At 36.2% G+C, this 26,824-nt stretch overlaps 2 protein-coding genes across 3 annotated transcripts; both read left to right on the plus strand.

Annotated features, from left to right (window-relative positions):
- The first annotated feature begins 8,993 nt into the window (after positions 1-8,993).
- Positions 8,994-10,842, plus strand: LOC113060913 (28S ribosomal protein S33, mitochondrial). The gene is made up of 3 exons (XM_026230184.1): positions 8,994-9,107; positions 9,729-9,943; positions 10,034-10,842. The coding sequence occupies exons 2-3, from the start codon at positions 9,729-9,731 to the stop codon at positions 10,137-10,139; spliced, it is 321 nt and encodes a 106-aa protein (XP_026085969.1). The 5' UTR covers positions 8,994-9,107; the 3' UTR covers positions 10,140-10,842.
- A 544-nt stretch (positions 10,843-11,386) lies between these two features.
- On the plus strand, positions 11,387-26,474 carry LOC113060924 (serine/threonine-protein kinase B-raf-like). Of its 2 annotated transcripts, XM_026230194.1 has the most exons (20): positions 11,389-11,611; positions 15,232-15,333; positions 15,766-16,029; positions 17,346-17,449; positions 17,563-17,665; positions 17,812-17,960; positions 18,216-18,335; positions 18,528-18,687; positions 19,344-19,383; positions 20,069-20,188; positions 21,436-21,569; positions 21,660-21,777; positions 21,862-21,946; positions 22,945-23,121; positions 23,233-23,279; positions 23,395-23,513; positions 23,583-23,714; positions 23,988-24,122; positions 25,052-25,205; positions 25,306-26,474. In XM_026230194.1, exons 1-20 carry the CDS (start codon positions 11,444-11,446, stop codon positions 25,326-25,328), a joined length of 2,454 nt encoding a protein of 817 aa, XP_026085979.1. In that variant the 5' UTR covers positions 11,389-11,443; the 3' UTR covers positions 25,329-26,474. The 2 variants fall into 2 exon arrangements, with proteins under 2 accessions (XP_026085986.1, XP_026085979.1); XM_026230201.1 differs by lacking the exon at positions 20,069-20,188 and having other exon boundaries at positions 11,387-11,611.
- Positions 26,475-26,824: the final 350 nt, after the last annotated feature.

The raw sequence follows: 26,824 nt of genomic DNA on the forward strand, positions 1-26,824 counted from the left end.
AAAATGCTGCTGTAAAATGGTTTGATATGAGGTGTGCATATAGTATGGGACATCCCTTAAAGGAACTGACCATTTGTTTTTCTACTTATTAGAAATGTGGTCTTCTAAATTACCATATGGACCCATATCTCAAAAATGCTGCAGTAAAATGGTTTGATATGAGGTGTGCATATATAGTATGGATGTCCTGATAAGAACTGACTATTGTTTTCTAACTTATTAGAAATGGGATCTTATAGCCCTTTAAAGTGTAATAATGTCCCATATCTCAAAAATGCTGCAGTAAAAGGGTTTGATATGAGGTGTGCATATAGTATGGGATGTCCTTATAAGAACTGACCATTGTTTTTTTCTACTTATTAGAAATGGGTCTTTATAGCCCTCAAATCACCAATTTGGACCATATCTCAAAAATGCTGCAGTAAAATGGTTTGATATGAGGTGTGCAATAAGTATGGGACGTCCCTTATAGGAACAGACCATTGTTTTTTTCTACTTATTAGAAATGGGATCTTTACAGCATTTAAAGTGTAATAATGTCCCATATCTCGAAATGCTGCAGTAAAAATGGTTTCATATGAGGTGTGCAATATAGTATGGGATGTCCTGATAAGAACTGACTTTTGTTTTTTTCTACTTATTAGAAATGGGATCTTTATAGCCCTTTAAAGTGTAATAATGTCCCATATCTTGAAAATGCTGCAGTAAAATGGTTTGATATGAGGTGTGCATATAGTATGGGACATCCCTGATAAGAACTGACCATTGTTTTTTTCTACTTATTAGAAATGGGGATCTTTACATCCATTTAAAAGTGTAATAATGTCCCGTATCTTGAAAATGCTGCAGTAAAATGGTTTGATATGAGGTGTGCATATAGTATGGGACATCCCAGATAAGAACTGACTGTTGTTTTTTTCTACTTATTAGAAATGGATCTTTACAGCCATTTAAAGTGTAATAATGTCCCATATCTCGAAAATGCTGCAGTAAAATGGTTTGATATGAGGTGTGCATATAGTATGGCATGTCCTTTATAAGAACTGACCATTGTTTTTTTCTACTTATAGAAATTATGTCTTTATAGCCCTCCAAAATCACCATTTGGACCCATATCTCAAAAATGCTGCAGTAAAATTGTTTGATATGAGGGTATGCATACAGGATTGGGCATATCCTGTTATAAGAACTGGACCATTGTTTTTTTTCTACTTATTAGAAATGGGGTCTTTATAGCCCTTTTAAAGTGTAATAATGTCCCATATCTCAAAAATGCTGCAGTAAAAGGGTTGATATGAGGTGTGCATATAGTTATGGGATGTCCTTTATAAGAAACTGACCATTGTTTTTTTTCTACTTATTAGAAATGATGTCTTTATAGCCCTCCAATCACATTGGACCCATATCTCAAAAATCTGCAGTAAAATGGTTTGATATGAGGTGTGCATATAGTATGGGATGTCCCTGATAAGAACTGACTTTTGTTTTTTTCTACTTATTAGAAATGGGATCTTTATAGCCCTTAAAGTGTAATAATGTCCCATATCTTGGAAAATGCTGCAGTAAAAATGGTTTGATATGAGGTGTGGCATATAGTATGGGATGTCCCTGATAAGAACTGGACTTTTGTTTTTTTTCTACTTATTAGAAATGGGATCTTTATAGCCCTTTAAAGTGTAATAATGTCCCATATCTTGAAAATGCTGCAGTAAAATGGTTTGATATGAGGTGTGCCTATAGTATGGGACATCCCTGATAAGAACTGACTGTTGCTTTTTTCTACTTATTAGAAATGGTGTCTTTATAGCCCTCTAAATCATTGTATTGTCCCATATCTGAAAAATGCTGCAGTAAAATGGTTTGAAATGAGGTGTGCATATAGTATGGGACATCCCAGATAAGAACTGACTGTTGTTTTTTTCTACTTATTAGAAATGGGATCTTTACAGCCATTTAAAGTGTAATAATGTCCCATATCTCGAAAATGCTGCAGTAAAATGGTTTGATATGAGGTGTGCATATAGTATGGCATGTCCTTTATAAGAAATGACCATTGTTTTTTTTCTACTTATTAGAAATGGGATCTTTACAGCCCTTTAAAATGTAATAATGTCTCGAATCTTAAAAATGCTGCAGTAAAATGGTTTGATATGAGGTGTGCAAATAGTATGGGGACGTCCCTTATAGGAACAGACCATTGTTTTCTTCTACTTATTAGAAATGGGATCTTTACAGCCATTTAAAGTGTAATAATGTCCCATATCTCGAAAATGCTGCAGTAAAATGGTTTGATATGATGTGTGCATATACTATGGGACGTCCCTGATAAGAACTGACTATTCTATTTTTCTACTTATTACAAATGGGATCTTTATAGCCCTTTAAAGTGTACTAATGTCCCATATCTTGAAAATGGTGCAGTAAAATGGTTTGATATCAGGTGTGCATATAGTATGGGATGTCCCTGATAAGAACTGATATTTGTTTTTTTCTACTTATTAGAAATGGGATCTTTATAGCCCTTTAAATTCTAATAATGTCCCATATCTCGTAAATGCTGCAGTAAAAGGGTTTGATATGAGGTGTGGATATAGTATGGGATGTCCTTTATAAGAACTGACCATTGTTTTTTTCTACTTATTAGAAATGGGGTCTTTTGTAGCACTCTAAATCACCATTTGGACCCATATCTCAAAAATGCTGCAGTAAAAGGGTTTGATATGAGGTGTGCATATAGTTTGGGACATCACTTATAGGAACATACCATTGTTTTTATCTACTTATTAGAAAATGGGATCTTTATAGCCCTTTAAAATATAATAATGTCCCATATCTCGAAAATTCTGCAGTAAAATGGTTTGATATGAGGTGTGCATATAGTATGGATGTCCCTGATAAGAACTGACTTTTGTTTTTTTCTACTTATTAGAAATGGGATCTTTACAGCCCTTTAAAGTGTAAAAATGTCTCGTATCTTAAAAATGCTGCAGTAAAATGGTTTCATATGAAGGGTGCATATAGTATGGGACGTCCCTGATAAGAACTGACTATTGTTTTTTTCTACTTATTAGAAATGTTGTCTTTATAGCCCTCTAAATTGCCACATGGACCCATATCTCAAAAATGCTGCAGTAAAATGGTTTGATATGATTTGTGCATATAGTATGGAATGTCCTTTATAAGATCTGACCATTGTTTTTTTCTACTTATTAGAAATGGGATCTTCACAGCCCGTTAAAGTGTAATAATTTCCCATTTCTGGAAAAAGCTGCAGTAAAATGGTTTGATATGAGATGTGCTCATAGTATGGGACGTCACTGATGAGAACTGACTATTATTTTTTTTCTACTTATTAGAAATGGGGTCTTTATAGCACTCTAAATTGCCATATGGACCCATATCTCAAACATGCTGCAGTAAAATGCTTTGATATGAGGTGTGCATATAGTATGGCATGTGCTTTATAAGAACTGACCATTGTTTTTTTCTACTTATTATAAATGGTGTCTTTATAGCCATCGAAATCACCATTTGGACCCATATGTCAAAAATGCTGCAGTAAAAGGTTTTGATATGAGGTGTGCATATAGTATGGGATGTCCCTGATAAGAACTGACTTTTGTTTTTTTTCTACTTATTAGAAATGGGATCTTTATAGCCCTTTAAAGTGTAATAATGTCCCATATCTTGAAAATGCTGCAGTAAAATGGTTTGATATGAGGTGTGCCTATAGTATGGGACATCCCTGATAAGAACTGACTGTTGCTTTTTTCTACTTATTAGAAATGGTGTCTTTATAGCCCTCTAAATCATTGTATTGTCCCATATCTGAAAAATGCTGCAGTAAAATGGTTTTGAAATGAGGTGTGCATATAGTATGGGACATCCCAGATAAGAACTGGACTGTTGTTTTTTTCTACTTATTAGAAATGGGATCTTTACAGCCATTTAAAGTGTAATAATGTCCCATATCTCGAAAATGCTGCAGTAAAATGGTTTGATATGAGGTGTGCATATAGTATGGCATGTCCTTTATAAGAAATGACCATTGTTTTTTTTCTACTTATTGGAAATGGGATCTTTACAGCCCTTTAAAATGTAATAATGTCTCGAATCTTAAAAATGCTGCAGTAAAATGGTTTGATATGAGGTGTGCAAATAGTATGGGACGTCCCTTATAGGAGCAGACCATTGTTTTCTTCTACTTATTAGAAATGGGATCTTTACAGCCATTTAAAGTGTAATAATGTCCCATATCTCGAAAATGCTGCAGTAAAATGGTTTGATATGATGTGTGCATATACTATGGGACGTCCCTGATAAGAACTGACTATTCTATTTTTCTACTTATTACAAATGGGATCTTTATAGCCCTTTAAAGTGTACTAATGTCCCATATCTTGAAAATGGTGCAGTAAAATGGTTTGATATCAGGTGTGCATATAGTATGGGATGTCCCTGATAAGAACTGATATTTGTTTTTTTCTACTTATTAGAAATGGGATCTTTATAGCCCTTTAAATTCTAATAATGTCCCATATCTCGTAAATGCTGCAGTAAAAGGGTTTGATATGAGGTGTGGATATAGTATGGGATGTCCTTTATAAGAACTGACCATTGTTTTTTTCTACTTATTAGAAATGGGGTCTTTGTTAGCACTCTAAATCACCATTTGGACCCATATCTCAAAAATGCTGCAGTAAAAGGGTTTGATATGAGGTGTGCATATAGTTTGGGACATCACTTATAGGAACATACCATTGTTTTTATCTACTTATTAGAAATGGGATCTTTATAGCCCTTTAAAATATAATAATGTCCCATATCTCGAAAATTCTGCAGTAAAATGGTTTGATATGAGGTGTGCATATAGTATGGGATGTCCCTGATAAGAACTGACTTTTGTTTTTTTCTACTTATTAGAAATGGGATCTTTACAGCCCTTTAAAGTGTAAAAATGTCTCGTATCTTAAAAATGCTGCAGTAAAATGGTTTCATATGAAGGGTGCATATAGTATGGGACGTCCCTGATAAGAACTGACTATTGTTTTTTTCTACTTATTAGAAATGTTGTCTTTATAGCCCTCTAAATTGCCACATGGACCCATATCTCAAAAAATGCTGCAGTAAAATGGTTTGATATGATTTGTGCATATAGTATGGAATGTCCTTTATAAGATCTGACCATTGTTTTTTTCTACTTATTAGAAATGGGATCTTCACAGCCCGTTAAAGTGTAATAATTTCCCATTTCTGGAAAAAGCTGCAGTAAAATGGTTTGATATGAGATGTGCTCATAGTATGGGACGTCACTGATGAGAACTGACTATTATTTTTTTCTACTTATTAGAAATGGGGTCTTTATAGCACTCTAAATTGCCATATGGACCCATATCTCAAACATGCTGCAGTAAAATGCTTTGATATGAGGTGTGCATATAGTATGGCATGTGCTTTATAAGAACTGACCATTGTTTTTTTCTACTTATTATAAATGGTGTCTTTATAGCCATCGAAATCACCATTTGGACCCATATGTCAAAAATGCTGCAGTAAAAGGTTTTGATATGAGGTGTGCATATAGTATGGGAAATCCCTTATAGGAACAGACTATTGTTTTTTTCTACTTATTAGAAATGGTGTCTTTATAGCCCTTTAAATCATTGTATTGTCCCATATATTAAAAATGCTGCAGTAAAATGGTTTCATATGAAGTGTGCATATAGTATGGGATGTCCCTGATAAGAACTGACTATTGTTTTTTTCTACTTATTAGAAATGGTGTCTTTATCGCCCTCTAAATCATTGTATTGTCCCATATCTCAAAAATGCTGCAGTAAAATGGTTTCATATGAAGGGTGCAAATAGTATGTGATGTCCCTGATAAGAACTGACCTTTGTTTTTTTCTACTTATTAGAAATGTTGACTTCATAGCCCTCTAAATCGCGATATGGACGCATATCTCAAAAATGCTGCAGTAAAATGGCTTGATATGAGGTTTGCATATAGTTTGGGATGTCCCTTATATGAACTGACCTTTGTTTTTTTTCTACTTATTAGAAATAGGGTTGTGATGAGTGTGGCGGGGGCCGCGAGCCATGAGAACGGAATGAGGCCAGTGGAGTGACTGGAAATGAGCGACGCCTGCTCCACTCACCGGTCTCGCGTCCCGCGGTGGAGATGGAAGGATACAAAAGAGGGGGCGACGACAGTGAACAACGAGAGAGGGCCAGGCCAGGCCATGATTTTAGTTTGTACTTGGTTTTTGTTTGTAAGCGACAGTCGTCCGTGAAGGGCTGTCGCAGTGTTTTGTGTTTATTTTGTTATTAAAAGCCTTATTTGATTGATGGCCGGTTTCCGCCTCCTTCTTCCTGTGGATAAAAAGTTTTGTACTCCGCTATAGGGGTCTTTATAGCCCTCTTAATCGCCATATGGACCCATATCTCAAAAATGCTTTAGCAAAATGATTTTTTGTGTATATAGTATGGGACGTCCCTGATAAGAACTGACCATTGTTTTTTTCTATTTATTAGAAATATGATCTTTATAACCCTTTAAAGTGTAATAATGTCCCATATCTCAAAAATGCTGTTGTACAATGGTTTGATATTAAGTTTGCATATAGTATGCGAAGTCCCTTATAAGAACTGACCATTGTTTTTTTTCTACTTGTTAGAAATGGGATCTTTAAAGACTTGTAAAGTGTAATATTATCCTATATCTCTAAAAGTCTCCAGTAAAATGGTTTTATGTGAGGTATGGATATAGAATGGGATGTCTTCTTTAAGAACTGACCTTTAATTGCTTCTTTCTCATCATAAAAAAGTGTCTTCTAAATCAATGAATGTCCCATATCTCGTTTTCTACTAATAATTGTAATTTTTTGAAAGGCTGAAAATTATAGTAATACAGAGCAGTCAAGGAAAACAATAAGTTACACGAATATTAGAGCAGATGGGCGAAAAAGGTCGTCATAGATCAAATCTGAACGTATAGATGAAAAGCGCTCTGAAAGCGCGTTCCCTCTCTGTTGTTCCTGCTATTGCCGTAATTATAGTAATACACGCGCATATAAATTTAACTCGCGGCTGGCTTGACGGTGTTTTTCTGAAGTGCGGCTGGCTTGACCGCAGTATCCAGCCCATTCCGTGTTTTCAGTCACTGTAGGTTTGGCAATACTGGATATGCACTGCCAAATAATCCTATTTAACACACAGCGACACACTTTTATAAATGGTCAACGCTGGAAATATCAAACCGTTCAACGACGCCGAATCTCAGACGCTTCACGTTTAAATGAGTGTATCGTTATCAGAACATTTGGCGGATGGTGCATCCTCCTCCTCGGTCAATATGGTCCCAGCATCCTCCGTGCATGTTGCCTCCGTCTGGGAAAAACAGCGGTGATGATGTCATGCTGTCAATATGAGATGCTCATTGTTTATTAAAGCGGCTTCTTAAAGGAGTCGCACTACTGTTCTCGGTCCCGTGTCGAACTGTAACTGGAGTTGCCTTGCTGGCATTCTCTCTTAGATTTACACATACTGAAGGAAACCGGTGTCTTTCATGAATAAATAATCAAAGCTTTCAGAATCCTTTATTTTGCCATTCTGCATTATCAGAGATATAAAATTCCCAAAACCAGACCCCCAAAACCCTTCTTACTCATAAAGGTTTGTTATTTGAAACCACTGTGCACTGTCCAGAACCAACAGCAGTCACGTATATTGCTGAATAATGAATGAGAGCCATGGCATCTGTGTGAGTGAGGCCTCTATGAGCCTTTTCTGTTTTATTGGGTTGCCCACACAGCCTTCCGATAATGTAGGGATCCTCATGTACTTCACATATTTTTGTGTAGGTGTATGCATGTGTACGAGATTGATATGTATGAGGCTACACATTATTAAAGATTCAGTTCGTAATGAAACGGTAACAATCAGCAGCCCATTTCTTAAATGTATGTATGTAATTGTTTTTTACCAGACTGTTTTCTTACTAAATAAGAAAAATGCAAGAAACAATATAGAGAATATAGCATTATTTGCACTACAAGCTGACAAATATTTATAAATGAAACAATATTTTAGATGTTTTGTATTTAAAATTCAGTATCCGAGTAAAAAAAATGTCAGGTAGGCCTATTTGTTTCATAATTGAACAGAATTGAGGAAAACTGGAAAAAATGTATTTAATGTTTTAGGCATAGGCCACTACTGACATACTGAAATATTAAATGTGTCATAATTTGACTGAAACCGCATAATATTGACTTGAATGCATTGGATTGACTCTTATTACACATTCCGAGATCTCTTTTCTTTATTGAAATTTGTTGGACTGACAGTATGAATGACACCTTGACAGCTAAATTGTAATTACATTTTAAAGGGAAGCAAAGTGTGTTTGGGACTTATTTCCAGCTAACAGTGAAAATGAACAATGTAATCTAAAAATGCAGCCTATATTCACAAGGCAATTTGTTTTGTGCTTTTCTAGGATGTGTTATCTTGTTCCTTTTTTGTCCTCAGAATTGTGTTAATAGATACATCCTCTAGAAGAAAAAAACTAAACAAAACGTGATTGTCATGCTAATCCAGAGAGTTGTCCATCAATGTATTTATATATTTATATCATAAGCCATGTGTGCATTAATTTCTTTAATGCATATATCGCCATCTAGTGCACAAACATATCAGAACAAATCTAGAGTTCGTCACGCAGCCCTAATAGGGGTTTTAAAACGTTTTATGTGAAAATAATAATTAAAAGAAGGAATACAGGGCTCAAAGGAGTATTTTTTAATTAATTGTTCTATAATCACATGCTCAATACTTGGGTTTTCGGTTTAAATAAGAAATGTAATAACGAAACTGTTAACACGAATGTTTAATTTAAATAAATAGATGTAAATTATTCTATAAAGTTATCCAAAAAGTTTTTCTGATGATTAAATAATTACGGCACACACAGACTTCGACAGAACTCTTATCTTGGCAAATATTCGCATACGGAATGATTACACAGGCGTACGACTTTCCTGTGACGTACAAGACCTTTTCTCCTTTTTCTACAGTGATGAGGCTAAGCAATTCTAGCTAAAAAGGTATTTAAAATTTACTAAATGTAATATTTAACGCTGTAAAACTTAAGTCACAAATAACTGACTGTCTACAAGAAATCGTTTTTATTTTATAATGATAATGGCCAGGTCCTTTAAGCAGTAGTGTTTACAACTAAATAAATAAATCTGTAGCATAAGTCAATCATAGTATAACAGAAGGCTCTGCTCTCTTCTTTGATTTTCATCAAATGTAACCTGCGGAAATTTTAAGTGTGAAAAACGCACAGTGTTTGACCTTTTAAACCATATTTTACTGTTATTTTAAGGACCTGAGAGACTGATAGAGGAAGCGCGTAACGTTACGCATCACGTTATCTGGTGTGTGTTTGAGCATATTAAAGTTGAACTGTCAGCTAACCATAAACGAATATACAAATTAGTTTCAAAATATATTTTGTCAGTACTTCATGTCTGTCCACATGCCTTTATAATAAAACATATGTTTTTGAACATTGACTGCTTCTCTCTGGATTTTGGACTCTGGACTCTTTAATAATTACACAACTGTGTTTTAAAGATATTAAAATAGTATTATATTTTATAAATGTGTATTTATATGATTTCCATGAAGACATTATCATTTTACTGTATGTCTCTGTGAAGATGGCTGGTGTGTCTGGCTATGCCCTGCGCGTGGCCCGTCTGAGCGCCCGGATATTTGGAGATGTGGCCCGTCACACAGACTCCAAATCTATGAAAGTGGTAGAGTTGTTTAAAGAACCCCCGCTGGCCCAGAGAAAAGAAGTGTATGACTGGTATCCCCCACACAAGATCTACTATTCAATGACTCAGAAGCTCAGATTCATGGGGCTTTTCAGGTAAGCTCTGCTTCTAATAGTGCAGCTATGAACATCTGATCTTCAGATTCTTCTGTTTTTGCAGTTAACAGCTCTTTGGTATTGTTTTAGGGATGAGCACCAGGATTTCGAGGAGGAAATGAGGCGCTTGAGGAAACTGCGGGGTAAAGGAAAACCCAAGAAGGGAGAAGGGAAGAGAGCCGCAAAGAAGAAGTAGACCAGGAAATTAAATGTTCATTTTGCATCTTCTTTTAGCAATACCTTGACATGGTTTGGCAGGGTTCTCACTATGGTTTTCTGAAGAGTTTTGCCAGTTTACAATGTTGGGACATCCTCAGAATACCTCACCAACACCACACCAGATTTGTTTCCCTTAGAATACACTGAAAGAGCACATAAACCCTATAGGCCAAAGCCTGAGCTACATTCAAGAAATAATAATTCATATTGTTATATTTTTGGAAACAAATCAATAACCATATATTGTAATGGACCCATAATGGAAATAAGTCAGTCAGGATACGTCATGTTAGAAATTATGCATTTGTGTAGCAACAATTTTGATTGTAGAAGACATGCTATGCAGTAAACCTGCCCATATCCTGTCATTTCTTTTCTCTTATATGATAAAAAGGCATTTTAAATCTGTTCCAATGATAGGTGTAACAGGGTCATCCATTTCCTGTGCACCAGACTGGGTTCCTGTCCCATGGTCTATTTTGCAGAATTGTCTAACTTATTTAATGGGATGCATTTTTGAGCATCAGTCGTCTGTAAGAGTGTCAAGTTATTGAAGAATTGTACTGGATTTATTCTAGAAATACTGAAAGTGAAACTTTATTCTAGTTTTGTAGTACATTTTTGAAGTCATTGTGACTGCATCTCTCTTTGTACATATTACTAATCAAATTACTTTCTTGGACCTTTTATATATATATATATATATATATATATATATATATATATATATATATATATATATATATATATATTAATCATTGATATGATACAGTAGACTTGGAAACTGTTGTGATGCTTTATATATATATATATATATATATATATATATATATATATATATATATATATATATATATATATATATATATATATTATATGATATATTTATACGTTCAAGTACTCACATTTCACTGCTGGTTATATATGCTATATATAATTTTGTATGTGACGAATAAAAATCTTGAAATCTTGAATCTTGAGTTTATATGCAGAGCTTTTATGTTAAAATCAAGCTTTTGGGAGTTATTAGATAAAACAGTTACCTTTATATGGTCAACCTGATAGGCTATTAATATAAGAAGGGATCATTTAAGTTGCATGACCCAAGTGGCTGAAACAACTTTTGACTTATTCGTTTATATAATGTACACTTTTTTATTATTATTAGCGCACTGGTCGGCGTCCAGTATCCCCGTTTACCCCTCTACGGGTTTGGTGAATCTGTCTCCCCCTCCTGTCTCTTTCCTCTATTATTTTCCACTCAGTTTCTCGTGGTTTAAAATGGCGGCGTTGAGCAGCGCCGAGTCCCCACCGCCCGTCTTCAACGGAGACACCATGAACCGCGATCCGGAGCGGGACACGGGGCTGGACGAGCTGGGCGCGGGGCTCGAACCCGCTTGTCCCGGAGGAGCGGCGATCCCCGAATGTCAACAGGACATCCCCGAGGAGGTACAATGGGGGAGTCAGGGTTGAAGGAGAGCTCGGGTGTTGAGCGGAACTGGGCTGGATGGAGATGTTCAGGAAACACCGGCTTGTAATCCGGATCTTGTGGGGATGCAATGCATTGCAGGGGGCGAGATGATGCACAAACATACATTTATATATATTTAACGTTATATACTATAGCAAATCTCATATCGTGCGCTTATGCATTTTCGCAAGGTGCATTTCCGAATGACGCCATTTATAATTCTCTCATTGCAGTTCTCTTAGCCAATGTTTATCAGAAGGCCTGTTCGTGTTTCATTGGCTTTATTTTTCCCCCCGACCCCGCTGCAAAGCATGCATGCTACATATTTCACCTTGCGATGCAATTTATTAATGCGAAACTACAGATGCAACGGGGAATATTTAACGGCTCGCGTGCATTGTGTTATCTCCTTTGTGTCACCAGCTGGCGCGAGCTGCGAGTCTGCGTTCGAATGGATATATATTTACATTTAAAATCTGCAGTGATGTCATTGTGCTCGTGCGTTTGGCCCTGCTAACGTTCTACATTTATTTTTGATCCCGTGCGAGTTTATAGCATTGTGCATCTTCCTTCTAAGCTGACAGCTGACCGTCTGCACGAATCACCTCTGCTGCTGTGGGGGCCTTTGCTGTTCCATGTACACACTGGGGTATTTCGTGAGGACATTCTGCACCCTGCATGAGCGTTCAGTTTAAGTTAGTGACTTTAGCTGTATTTTAGAGCCCGGTTGACCAGGTGGAGCATCTACAATGTTCCATAAACTCCTATTACTAGCTGGTTAGTTGATGCTCTACACACAAGCACTCAAGCTATCTAGAAACCATATATCATTTTTCTAAACTCTCCTGCCGACTTAACATGGATTTTCCTGTAGAGCATCCATTCGTTAGATTTCATTTGGAAAGTAAAGAAAGTTTACATGGTCAATGGAACAGATCACAAACCTGGTTATTCAGGAACTTGCTTACTGGTACCTACTTTGCTGGCAGACTAGTTGGATTAAAGAGCAGCTGTAAGTTATCATTGTAGGAGTGCTTGGTGGTAATTAGATTAATTTTACTGCTGGCTGCTGAAACAGGGTTATACTTTTCAGTTATACACAGGACTTGTCTTGCTTCTTTTAAAAGAGCATCTATATTTAGTTTATTACATTTTTTAATCATACTTTAATTTAAAATGCAGTATTGTTAATGAATGGAGCATAATTTCATACGATTGTACTGTACAGTCCATGAACTTGGATAGTAGTTTTATTGATGGGGTTTGCAATGCTAATCCTAAACTTTTACATTGACCCAGAATCTTGAATATTTCTGCATAAGTGAGTCTTCACAGTGCTGCGTTACTGACATGAATGTTGAAGGAACATAAACTTCTCATTGTGTAGTTCTGCAACTGTGTGACTTATATAAAGATACATTTGGAAGAATGTAATGATCTTTTGTTTTGATACAATTACACTGGAGCTTTTATGGTTGAGAAGAGATGCAAACGCATCATATTAGAAGTTTTATATTCCAGTGGGTTGATAAGAGGATCGAATTGAACTTGGGAATTATTTCAGTCTAATTCATTAACAAATCATTCATATGTTTTCAGTTTGTTCTTTGTATGTTCATTGTTCATTGTATGACTTCACAAGCTTCACAAATTTTTGGTGTTTGCATATTTTTTCAAGTGTAAAATTCCAGTTCCTTTTTTTTTCTGTAATTTTTTTTAAAGGGTGAAAATATATATTCTTCCAAATTTGTAAGTCATAAGGTTTGAAATGGTATGAAGATGAGTAAACGATGGCAGAAATGCATTGTTGGGCCTCTTCGTAGAGAAGTTTTAGATGGCTGCATTTATTTCACATGTATTGAGCTATTTTTGAGTCTCGGTTCTGTTGCATCATTTTGAAAACACGCAGTCTATTACCACATGGGGTTTGCTTTAAAAGAAAGGCTTGTAACAAATTTCTGTTTAAGAAACTGTCAGCATCTTTGTCTGTCAGGAGTTTATACTGGCAAGTCTACTGAGAAAGTCCCTTGCCTTTTAGCCTTTTTTTGCACTAATTTTTGTCTGTTAGAGCCAGTTTATCTGCACCGTTGATGAGGAATCAAGTGGCAGCTTGACTCTCAGAATGCAGAATTTTGAATCCGAACTAAATTTCAAGGGAGCGTAGAGGCATTCCAAGTTTCTTGACAGTCTGCTTGAAAATTGTTTGATCGCAATAAAGTTTACTTGTAAAACTTTGTAGCACTGTAAGATTGTGTTTACCTGGCTGGAACATTTTCCAGTGAACCTGGAGTATTTTATGATGCTTGGCTTGGATTGCTTGGCAAAATTGAAAAATGTTTATTGGCTATTTGGAACAAGTGCATTGCTTGCATGTTTCCTCGAGCAAATACTGTAATTTTGTAGTACTTTACATTAAGAGAGAAAAGTTTATAATATTGGATGTGCTTGTACTTTTTTTTCCAAATTGCAGTAGCCAACAGTCATGACCTAAAGTTAAAATCTTCAACAACAATCTTCTAACATTTTTAGATCAATCATCTCCTGATTAATAGCCTCAAATGTTTAAAAATAATAATATTAGGGTTGTGAATATTCGATTTCTGTACATTTAAAGGACATTTATTAAAATGTATTGTTAAATGTGATAATTTTTATGGCTTTAGATACAAAACATTATTGACCCTTCGCAGCAAGTTTGATTGACAGAAGATTTAACGAAGATTAACATCTGTGGACTTAAAAAATAGTGTACTGATGTCTTTTCGCCTTTGAAACAAGATACCTTCTGATGTTCATTCATGTTTATTTCGTGCTATAGCTATTAAAGACACATTAAAGAGCCACAAAACGGTACTTATTGTTTCAATTTCTTAAAAAATGACAACATTTTGAAGCTAAGACCAGAAGTAATCTGCTTTGTCTTGTCTGTCAGTGTGTTGTTTCCTCTTTGCTCTGTGATGTATTTTCACTGTGTGAGAACATGATGTGTGGTGTGATAGAGCCATGGCTTTGTCGGACATGGCAACAGTAACTAAGAAGGGTCAATTGCCAAAAAAAAAAAAAAAAAAAGGTTTCCTGAAGATCTCCTCTTTCCAGTGGCCAGACAAAAGTACAGTCCCGCCCCCAAACACACACACCATTGGTTGAGACAATAATGCTGTGTCAGATTTTGAAAGTGCCAGAATGTTGGCAGTTTTCAGGAAAATACTACTATGCATGGATTAAAATTGTCTCAGCAATTTAAGTTTGATACTGGACAAAAAAAAAAAAAAAAAACACTTCAGTTTAAGTTGAAGCATTTTGCAGTGGTTTCTTTGCTAATACTCACAGTCTGTTTACTTCACACCTCAGATTTAATCACTATATCACAGTTTCAGTGGGCAGGGCTAGAGACAGCCATCAGTGTCAGATTTTACAGCTTAGTGAATACAAGCAAATTCTTTTTTTTTTCTTCTTTTTTTTTTTTGTTATTAGATTTAGCCGGGACATGAGGTCCTTACTCATATATAGTGAAGTTCAGAGATCTCGGATCAGTCTAGGAATCAGCTAGGAAAAGAAGCTGGGAAAATTGGTTTGCTAACTCTAATTTTCTTTGCAGATATGGAACATCAAACAGATGATTAAGTTAACCCAAGAGCACCTAGAAGCCCTTTTAGATAAGTTTGGAGGAGAACACAACCCCCCATCTATATACCTGGAGGTGAGTTGGCCTTAAATAAAGAATGTCATGAATAAAGTAACCAGACTTTTTTACGCCATCTGTAGTTACAATTAACTTTTGGGCTTTGCTCCAATATCTAGTAAGCCACCTATGTAGGTGGTATTAAGGCATCATAGACACTATCAAAAAACACTGCAAGTTAGTCTAAAAGTTAAAAATGCGTTTTTAGTCAAATTCTATGGGGGCATAGTATATGTACCTCATAGTTTTTGCCTACATAAAACATTGATCACTTTACAACTAGGCAGCTGCCTATCTAAAGATTCTAGCAAATAATTTCTCTAATGTTTTGAAATGACTGAATAAATTCAAAAGAACTAATAGATCTTCACCCTTAACAGGTTCATAACATGAGAATTTATGTGAAACATGTTCATTAAGTATTCATGATTTATTTCCTCCATGCCACAGGCCTATGAAGAGTACACTAGTAAGCTGGATGCATTACAGCAGCGGGAACAGCAGCTTTTGGAGGCCATTGGGAACGGAACAGAGTTCTGCTCCTCGCCCACACCCCCCCTGCTGGATGTGAAGGGCCCGGGCATCCAGAACGCACCTGCTGCCCCAAACACCTTGGCTGTCCTGCAGACCCCCACAGATGTGACACGAGGAAATCCCCGCTCGCCCCAAAAACCCATCGTAAGGGTTTTCCTGCCCAACAAGCAGAGGACAGTGGTAGGTTGTTGTTGTTGCTTGTTGTTTGGTACTGTTTCACTTTAATATGTAGATAATTTAGGGTGAATAATATAATATGAAATAATTCTAATAATTTGTGTGATGTAAGTAATTATTTACATTACAATAGATAATGTGTTACAGTCCTTGCAAGAACTTAACAGAATAAAAAAGGAGTTATTCTGCAGAATTTCCAGGCTTCTCTCTGCTATAGAAAACTAAAAAGTAGGAAGCAAAACAGTCCATGCAACTATATAACAAGATCTCTGAAGTTATACGCTAGCTTTATGTGATGTACAGGTAAAAAATGTAGTAGTTTTTGACTAAAATTATGTCTAATGAAGTGTTGTTTTTGTTAACTAAAACTAAAGCAGATATAATATAAAAATATATATTTAAAAAGCTATATAAAAACCCAATTCAAAATATTTCTAAATACAATTGTAATAATACTAATATAATGTAAAATAAATGAAAACAATAAAGAACTTAAAAAACTTAAAATAATGAAAAAAAGCATATGGCAAAACTAAAATTAAAAGGAAAATTAGAAATAAAAAAATAAAAGCTAAATCTAAATATTAGTAAATACTATTATAGTATTTATATAATACTAATATAATATGAACATGAGCAAAAGCTATAGTACTCTTAAAAAAAACTAATAATCATGAGAAAAGCATGACGGAACTCAAATTAAAATGAAAACTGAAAATATAAAAATAAAAGCTAATTAAAAAAATATTACTAATTACAATAATAGTGTGTAAATAATACTAGCAAAATATATGCAAAAATTAATTCTACTTAAAAAATTTAGTTAGAAATCTTAAACTAATAAAATGACAAGCATGTAACAAAATTCACTTGAAAACTGAAAATCCAAAATAAAAGATGACTAAATACTATAATGTAAATGCTGCATACTACTAATATGATACTGACCTGATGGCAAAGCATAAGGTAAGGGCTCTGATGAAAAAAAATAAAAGGTGGTGTATGTCAGTAATGACAAGATGGTAGGATATTTCGGCCTTGTTTCACAGTAAGGTTATAGCCGGGGTTTAGAAAGGAAGGGCTTCTGGAAGGAACTTCCACTCCAACCAGATAGTAGAGTGGCGGGACTCCATGGGAAATTAGCAAATGTAGGTGACCCCCTTTATTTTGATGATGTGCTCAGCTTGTCTCTGTTGGTTTAGCAAAGAGAAGCAACAGAATGACTCGGAGCCAAGAAATCAAACACACCCCGACACAACCACAGTCTCACTGTAAGAGATGAAAGTGACTCGAGTAAGTGGTTTACGTGTGTGTTTCAGGTTCCAGCTCGTTGTGGGATGACAGTGAGAGACTCCTTAAAGAAGGCTCTGATGATGCGAGGCCTGATCCCAGAATGCTGTGCAGTTTACAGGGTTCAAGATGGGTAAGAACTGTATTCTGAATGCACACATTACCATCATTACTGCAAAAACAAGCCAAAGCTATGTCACACTGTGAGCAGTACTTCATTTTTAATGACTGTCCCGCCCACATTAGGGAGAAGAAGCCTATTGGCTGGGACACAGACATTTCCTGGTTGACAGGGGAGGAGCTTCACGTTGAGGTTTTAGAGAATGTGCCACTGACGACCCATAATTTTGTGAGTATGATGAAGCTGTCCACAAACTGGCTTAAATTCGATCTGAAATAACAGATTCTCATCCACCTTGAACATAAAATATATAGTTTTTTGGAAGCATTCAGATTCTTTGTAATGACTGAAAGTGTTATTTGGTGACTGGACAGGTGCGAAAGACCTTCTTCACGCTGGCCTTCTGTGACTTTTGCCGGAAGCTGCTGTTTCAAGGCTTCCGCTGCCAGACCTGTGGCTACAAGTTCCACCAGCGCTGCAGCACAGAGGTCCCGCTCATGTGTGTCAACTACGATCAGCTGGAGTGAGTGTTCATGGGAGATTTTCCACTTCTGCATAAAAGGGTGAAATTTGCTCTATGCATAATGCACAATAAAATAAAACATGCGTATGTAAAATAAAATAATAAAATAATGCTTATTTCTTACATATAAGTATTCACCATATTTGAAATAGTTTACATATGTTGTCTATAGTTTGTCCAGTTGGAAATAGTCCAATGTGCTTTGGGTCTGCATTATTATTTGTACTGAGGTTATCTTTTTTTTTTTTTTTTAAGTTTATTGTTGGCATCAAAATTTCTGGTGCACCACCCCATGACCCAGGAGGAGGTGTCATCAGAGGGCACGACACCCATGTCAGAGATGTGTCCATCCATCCCTCCATCCGAGTCCACTGGGTAAGAAAACAAAAAAACGCTTGCAGACCCCAAACTTCTTGTGTATGTATAATGTATCTGCTATGTATCTTTTTAATTGAGAAACTGTCACATTAAGGGTCACATTAAGTATAAAAAATGTAGTGTGTAGGTAGCTTTTCATCGTGTATTGTGCAGAATTACATTGTAGTCTTCTGTCTCTATTTTCTCCAGGTCTCTGTGCCATCCTTCTGTGTCCCCGTCCAAATCCATCCCTATCCCACAGTCCTTTAGACCTGGAGAGGATGACCACCGCAACCAGTTTGGCCAGAGGGACCGCTCTTCCTCAGCCCCTAACGTCCATATCAACACCATCGAGCCGGTCAACATTGATGTGAGAACTGGACTGTCGCACAGCTAACCAATATATTTTAGTCAAAAAAGTATTTAATCCATTTTAATGTTGTAGGTCCTACTTAAAAATGTCTTTCCTTTGCACTTCCTGAATCTGAAAAATTTGCATCCAGTAATAATAATAGATATTAAAATTGATGAAGTGTTCTTTTATTTTATTTAAATCAATATTATTTATTATTAAATGTGTTTACATTAAGTGCCCTCAACCATAAAACCTTTTTTTTTATTTTAAGCCTATTAAAATAGAAGTTTTATAGCCCCCCCCCAAAAAATGTAGGGTATATCAAAAACAAAATCAGTCCCTTCAGGATTTTGAGTGAACTTTTTTTTCCAGATTTTTTTACAGCCTAAATTGACTGATTTTGCTGCGGCTTTTTCTCAAAATTTGCAGCATTTCAGAGATGTTATTGATTCTGCTGCAAATTTGACTGCTTTCTTCACTGAAGCTCTGGCGCTGCATAGCCAAAACGAGTAGCGCAGATTCGTTCTGCTCTCAGTTCTTTTGTCCAATGTAGCTTTAGTAAATCGATAAATTCAGCGATTGCAGAATCACAAAATCCTGGAGGGACTGCAAAATGTTACAATTGCCCTGGTCTCCCCAAGTCCCTGCTAATCGGAGTTATTTCTGTACAGGATTTGATCCGTGATCAAGGCTTACCGAGGTCAGATGGAGGTAAGTGTTGTCCGAAACAGAAAACATGCACTAAGACACACTGAATTCAAATGGCTTTACGTCATCCCATGTCTCTGTGCCATCTCTGTGTCATTGGTCTTAGAAGTTTATGATAGCTGATCCATTTCACTCTAGTAAATTTCACTAGTAAAAGTTGACAAACAGGACTTTTCTCTCCCCTGTCTGCGAATTGCTTCAGCCCTTTTCATTATCACTAGTGGCCTGCTGTAAACTACTAATTCCTAATCTGTGTTCTCAAAACCAGCCCCTGTCCTTCCTGCTTCAAAACATGTCCCAGAACTAAGTTTAAAGAGACAGTTCACCCAAAAGTGTTCATTCGGTCATCATTTACTCAGTCATACAGGTTTGGAACGACATCAGACTCTTTTTTTTTTTTTCTGTGGAAGGTAAAAGAAGATGTTTAGAAGAATGTTCGAGCTGTTCTTTTCCTTAAAACAAAGGGCGAGTAATTGATTACAGAATTCTCATTTTAGGGTGAACTGTCCCTTTCAGGACGGACTGTATAGAAAAATAATGAAAAGCTGGCTCTCTGTCACCTGTAATTCACTTTATCTTCTCTAAACAACCTCTGAGAGTAGACACAGGATTTTGGTAGTGGGTGACAGGAAGTGCACCTGAGCTTCAGGGGCCAGTGATCCCGTGTCTGTCTCTCTCCCCACTGCAGCCCCCTCGCAACACCCAGCCCGCTGCTTGAGGAAGAACCGAACACGGACCTCAAGCCCCCTTCTGTCCTCCCACCCCAATGACATTGTCTTTGATTTTGAGCCTGAGCCAGTGTTCAGAGGTAGATAGGCCTTCGTGCGTGGCTGTGTCCCACACCTTGTCTTGTCTTTTGCTCGTCTGTCTGTCTGTGTTCGTCTTCCACCTTCTGTGTTTTCAATTTCACTCCTCCTCCCTTAAATTCTCACTTTCTCTGCCACTTCTCTCGCACAAACGCTTTTACTGATGTTTGATGGGCTGCACTCACTTTTCCTCAACTCAACACACTTGACTCATTTAGTAAAGCAGAGAATGTCATGTGTCACTCAGAAGTACAGCCCCCTTTTAAATAATAATACATTGGTCATTCTTAAATTTATATTGTATATTTTATTTAGATCATATGCGCCATATCCAACACTTGGTTATTATTTAGAAACACAAATAATAACAGTTAAGTGTAATCCTAAAACGCAGTCATCACAAAATAAAAAAAAGTCTCAAAATGAATATCCAGTAAAGTACAATAATATGTATTTTTTTTATACTGTAAACTGTCGTGATGCCTGAATTGACTTGATCGAATTAAAAAAATTTTATTTAGCATTTAGAATTTAGGTTTTTTATAATTTTTTTTTTAAAAAATAGTATTGAATTTTAGTATTCGTTATTTACCATTACGGAAAAACAATTATTGGCTTATTGTACCAGACAGTGTTATTTTACATAGTATTTATTAATATTTTGAATTAGGTTTTATTTTCATAGTTTTCTGTATTTGTTTTCATTTAAGCTTTAGTAATTATATATGCTTATATTAAATGTATATTTCTAATTAGCTTTTTAAAAAAATTAAGTAATTTTTAAGTAATTGAGTAATTTTAGTTTTAATATTTTAATTAATAGGGCAACATAACTAAAATTCTTTTTATTTTCTCTTTTTTTATTTAAGTTTAAGATTTTTTATTTTATTTTAACAAATTAGTTTTAGTTACCAATAAGAACACTGGTACCTGCCAGAATTGTTTGTTTTAATCCCTAATTGCATTACTTTTGTGTACAGATCTATGTGACACATTTTTGGGGATACTTTCTGGTTTTCCATTAGGAAAGAGATATACTTCAGACGAGGCATAATCGCTTACAGCCCCTTATTTCACACTGCATGGGCTGTGACGTGATCCTTTCCTCTCTTTCTCCCCCATGTGACTCTCTAGGATTTTATTCCTTTCCTTCTGTCTCCTTCCCCTCTTACTCTGTTCCTCTCTTCTTTGGCTCCCATATTTCCAGTTAAAGTAATTTTAGTTGTTTCTCGACCTCTCGTAATGCCAGGCACCACAACAGGCCTGTCGGCCACACCTCCTGCCTCCCTGCCTGGTTCCCTGCCCAATGTGAAGGTGTCCAAATCACCCTGCCAACCGAGAGAGCGGAAGCCATCGTCTTCCTCTGAGGACCGCAATAAAATGGTGAAGATTTCTTGACCTAACTTGACACATCTAGTCCAGTTTAAAGGTCATCCGAGATGGTTTTTGACATTTATTTTGTCTAATATTTAGAAAACCCTGGGTCGACGGGACTCAAGCGATGATTGGGAGATCCCAGAAGGTCAGATCACCCTGGGACAGCGGATAGGATCGGGCTCTTTTGGAACAGTCTACAAGGGGAAGTGGCATGGTAGGTCCTCTGAGAACAGTTTTGGTCTAAAGATGATGAAGGAATGTACAGGAAAGGCTAAATGTGTGTCTTCCTCTTCCTAAGGTGATGTGGCGGTAAAGATGTTGAATGTCACAGCTCCCACTCCACAGCAGCTGCAGGCCTTTAAGAATGAAGTGGGGGTCCTCAGGTAAGAACTCAAAATTACTCCCCATTTTGAAACCGGGATTGTCTCTGTCCAGATTAGGTTTTAGGTAGTGGTTAACCTATATAGTTTTCCCTCAAAATATATATTTTTTCTATGTAATTTTTATTAGAAGGAAATAATAAAAAAGGGTTTTAAATTATCTCAACTATTGGTAACAGGGTTGCAAAGATTTAATTCAATTAAATTAAATAATTACATTTAAGTGTAAAATTAAATAAATCTATAAAATATATAAATATAATATTTAATTTGACTTCATTGTTTATTTTTTTCTATTTTTATTAAAAGAAAATCCTTAAAATAATAATTTAAGCTATCCCAATTGTTGGTAACAGGCTTGCAAAAAATGTAACTAAATTAAACAATTTAATTAAATGTAATGTGATCTAAAATAATTATACCTCATTGTGTTATAAATTTGTATTTACTTTTTATTACATTTTTATTAGAAGAAAATTACCATAATGGGTTTAAACTATACCTATTGTTGGTAATGGTTGCAAAAAATATTCTTATATTTAATTCATTATATTAAATATAAACATTTAAATGAACACACTTAAATATAAAATAAAATAACAAAATAAAATCTCAATATTTATTTGACTGAGATTCTCTGAAATTGACTTAACATAAGAGTTAAGCACTTCCTATAGTCAGTTAAGCACTGACTATTGACTTTTCTATCATTAGTGTCATCTCATTCTTTTGGGAATTGAGCGGTGGAACTTTAAAAAGGCAATATTGTAACATAATTATTCATTTTTATAAAGAAAAATGTATTATTGAATGGTATTGATCATTCATAAAATACCTGGTTTAAGTAGCAGAATTAATTTTTAAACTTAAAAAAAAAATCTTCATTTAACTCATTATTTGTAAACATTGTCATTTAAATGTTAGTCTCACATTTTATTAAATGATGTGCTACCGAAACCTTGTTCTGTCAAAGCATATTGGAAATTCTTTATCTCCCACAGGAAAACCCGCCATGTGAACATCCTGCTCTTCATGGGCTACACCACCAAACCCCAGCTGGCTATTGTTACACAGTGGTGTGAAGGCTCGAGTCTCTACCACCACCTGCACATCATCGAGACCAAGTTTGAGATGATCAAGCTGATTGACATTGCCCGGCAGACGGCTCAGGGCATGGAGTGAGTGACACTCGAATGTTTTTAGATCAATCTCATTTTTGAAACTTGCTGATACTCAACTGCTCAGGTTATGATGCACGTATTGAACCCTTTACATCATTTTATCCACAGCTATCTCCATGCCAAGTCCATCATCCATAGAGATCTGAAGAGTAACAGTATCCTTTGAAAAATATGTATTATTATAGAAATATAAAATCCATTTTTTCAGGTCACAATTGTTAGATATATGTGTGCGTCTACATGCTCTTAGCCTTAACACCCCCTCCCTAGATATATTTCTTCATGAGGACCTAACAGTAAAGATTGGTGATTTCGGTCTGGCTACAGTGAAATCCCGCTGGAGTGGCTCGCATCAGTTTGAGCAGCTTTCTGGCTCTATCTTGTGGATGGTGAGTGGAGGGGCATGTGTTAACTATGTCAGAAGTGTTTGTTCTGTACTGACATCTGTTCTGCTTCAGGCTCCAGAGGTGATCAGACTGCAGGATAAAAACCCATACAGTTTCCAGTCGGATGTCTACGCGTTTGGCATTGTGCTCTATGAGCTCATGTCAGGGGCTCTGCCTTACTCTAACATCAACAACAGAGACCAGGTGAACCTCTTAGCACTTTCCCTTCAAAGCAGTTCATATGATGACTAGGTGGAATTATTTATTTTTAATTTATTTAAATATATAATCATTTTTTATTACATAAGCATGAATAATATTTATGCTTCTTTTTTTTTTCTTTTTCTTCAATTAAATTTTGAATGTTAAAGAACTAGTAAGAGGATGTACATGACGTAAATCTAGTCTTTACCCTGTGAAATTTCTGCTAGTGTCTGAAAATTGCAGAGATGAATGTGCATCTCTCTTCTCATCCAGATTATCTTCATGGTTGGCCGGGGTTACCTGTCTCCTGACCTGAGCAAAGTGCGCAGTAATTGCCCCAAGGCCATGAAGAGACTTATGGCAGATTGTCTGAAGAAAAAGCGAGAGGAGAGACCTCTTTTCCCTCAGGTAATATTGTGAACACCTGTCATTATTCTGCTTTCTTCAATTTGGTTGCCATCTGTCAAGGGCTTGCAGATTTATGTCAAGGTATGTTGACTCTTCTCGCTTACTCTATTGCGCTCTGTCCATTGGATAAATAAAAAAATGCATATTATATGTAATTAAAATATAAAATATACAAGGGTGCTCATAAGCAAGACCGTAACATTTTATTCATTCACTGACGCACTTCACTCAGCAGTGCACACAGCCAGTTTGTATACCTACTTGCCAGCTACCCGCCAAAATAAAAGCCTTTGATTTTAGATTTGAAAATTCATATGAACAAAAAAATTAAAATGTAAATCTAAGCCGTGTATTTTTTTAAAGTGTAATATATAATATATATATATTTTTAATATAATAGCATTATCACACTTTATATAATATTTGTATTATTTTACCAATCAACTAAATAAAGTGCAATAATACTATTTTTACTACAATTTCTTTTTCATTTTTGTATTTAATGGGTCACACGTGCTCTCATGATTTGTATTTTAATATGTATTATTTAATATGTATTATTTATTAGGGAAGTCGTGGCCTAATGGTTAGAGGGTTAGACTCCCAATCGAAGGGTTGTGAGTTCTAGTCTTGGGGCCGGACGGAATTGTGGGTGGGGGGAGTGCATGTACAGTTCTCGCTCCATCTTCAATACACGACTTAGGTGCCCTTGAGCAAGGCACTGAACCCCCAACTGCTCCCTGGGCGCCGCAGCATAAAAGGCTGCCCACTGCTCCGGGTGTGTGTTCAAAGTGTGTGTGTGTGTTCACTGCTCTGTGTGTGTGCACTTCGGATGGGTTAAATGCAGAGCACGAGTTCTGAGTATGGGTCAACATACTTGGCTGAATGTCACATCACTTTCACTTTTCACTTTCACTTTTTTATGGCAGATCCTGGCCTCTATTGAGTTATTGGCACGCTCTTTGCCTAAGATCCACCGCAGCGCTTCTGAACCATCCCTAAACCGCGCTGGATTCCAGACAGAGGACTTCAGCCTGTATGCCTGTGCTTCCCCCAAGACGCCCATCCAGGGTGGTGGCTATGGCAAGTTCACGTGCACAAACAATGTTGTGTGTTTTTCCACTTGTAATGCTTAAATTAGTAAGAAACTGACACACATCTGTTCCATTGTAACCCATTTTAGGTGAATTCTCAGCGTTTAAATAGTGCTGCAAGTCCAAAACTCCATCCCTTGTCAGTTTTTACGACGTCTTGTGTTCCTACGGTGGGTTCATCCATAACACAGAAAAGGACTAGTTTTCAAAGAATGTGCTGTTTTTCTTCCTCTTTACCCGAAGAGCTACGGCCTCAATGGAATTGCTTTAAAATAAAATGATCTCTGCAGGGTGTCATTGCTGATTTTGCAAAAATCTCATAAACATCACATAGGACAATATGTGAGATTATACACACAATGCAGCGTACAACAAAAACGACTGATGTGAGAAACCAACAGCTGCTCACTGGAAAGAAAAAGGCAAACAAACCCAAACAGATTTTGGCAGGGGATGAAAACCTTTCCCCAAGAAGGAAGATAAATGGGTATGGGATGAATGATATTGGGAGCACAAGCCCCGCCTTTGTTCCACCCCTGGAGTGGAACAACACACAGCACTGGCCAATCAGAAAACAGGGCCCAGTGGCATGGAATGATGGGAAAATTGGCATAAAGAGAGGACGTCAAGTCGCAGTCATGGAAAGGTGCTGAATGTCAGGAGATAACTTGAACGATATTTAGAAACGTTTTTTCTCTTGCAATGAGTTTGTTACGAGATTTCGCCTGTGGCTGGAGTTACTAATAACACAGATTTCTTTGGTCTTCAGCATTTTTTCCCCCTCAAGGGTCATATGTTGTAGATAAACAGACCCTTTTTCAGTTACAGATATAGTTTTTGAACAGTGGTAAATGAAGCAACCATCGAAAGACCTCTTTTTTTTTTCTTTTTTTAATATACATATATATTCTGTAGGTTTTTTTGCTTTTAGTTCTTTGTCAAGGCAAACTAGTATTTTTTTTTTAATTAATTTATTTTGCATTTCACATGTCCCACGCAGAGAAGCCTGGGGAAATGTTTTTTGCCTCTCTTGGATCGGCACAAATACCATCAGATATGTCCGAGGTGGGCAAAATCAAATGGGTTTCCGTGCTTCTAAAGAATGTGATTTAGTTTGATTCAGTTTCGCCTCTTTATAGTAGCTGACGTTTTGTTTCTGAACAAGTCAAAGGTTTTATTATTTAAAGTTTCTTGTAGAAAAACCCACTGTATAAAGCAAACACGAAGCCTTGCTATAGAGTAACAATGTGGGTGTATTTCAGATGTATTTCTGTACTTTTCACTACAACTTTAAGCTTAAAAAATTCATTTGAGGCCATAACGGTTAGAATTTTTTTACATTTTATTTGGACCTTGCACCGCTGGATTCATTCCGATATATTTGTTCACGGGTCATAGCTTTTTTTTTAAGTTTACGTTTTTCGTGTTTTAGACAGGCAGGCCTGCAAAGTTACATTTATTTATATTGCTTTAATTGTATTACTTTTTGTTCGGTGTTGTTATACACACATGTATAGTTTCTCTCACTCATTCTGTGATTTGTTAAAATGGACATTACACAGTGTGTCTGTGCACTTTGTATACACGATGCAGATAAGCAAATTTGCC

The sequence above is a fragment of the Carassius auratus genome, chromosome 4 (genome assembly GCF_003368295.1).
Source record: "Carassius auratus strain Wakin chromosome 4, ASM336829v1, whole genome shotgun sequence".
Lineage (NCBI taxonomy): Eukaryota > Metazoa > Chordata > Actinopteri > Cypriniformes > Cyprinidae > Carassius > Carassius auratus.

Coding starts and splice junctions, on each gene's coding strand:
- LOC113060913 (XM_026230184.1), top strand. CDS start 9,729: ATGGCTGGTGTGTCTGGCTATGCCCTGCGCGTGGCCCGTCTGAGCGCC. Junction 9,944..10,033: donor AGATTCATGGGGCTTTTCAG/GTAAGCTCTGCT, acceptor GTATTGTTTTAG/GGATGAGCACCAGGATTTCG.
- LOC113060924 (XM_026230194.1), top strand. CDS start 11,444: ATGGCGGCGTTGAGCAGCGCCGAGTCCCCACCGCCCGTCTTCAACGGA. Junction 11,612..15,231: donor AACAGGACATCCCCGAGGAG/GTACAATGGGGG, acceptor TTTTCTTTGCAG/ATATGGAACATCAAACAGAT. Junction 20,189..21,435: donor GCCTGAGCCAGTGTTCAGAG/GTAGATAGGCCT, acceptor TCGTAATGCCAG/GCACCACAACAGGCCTGTCG.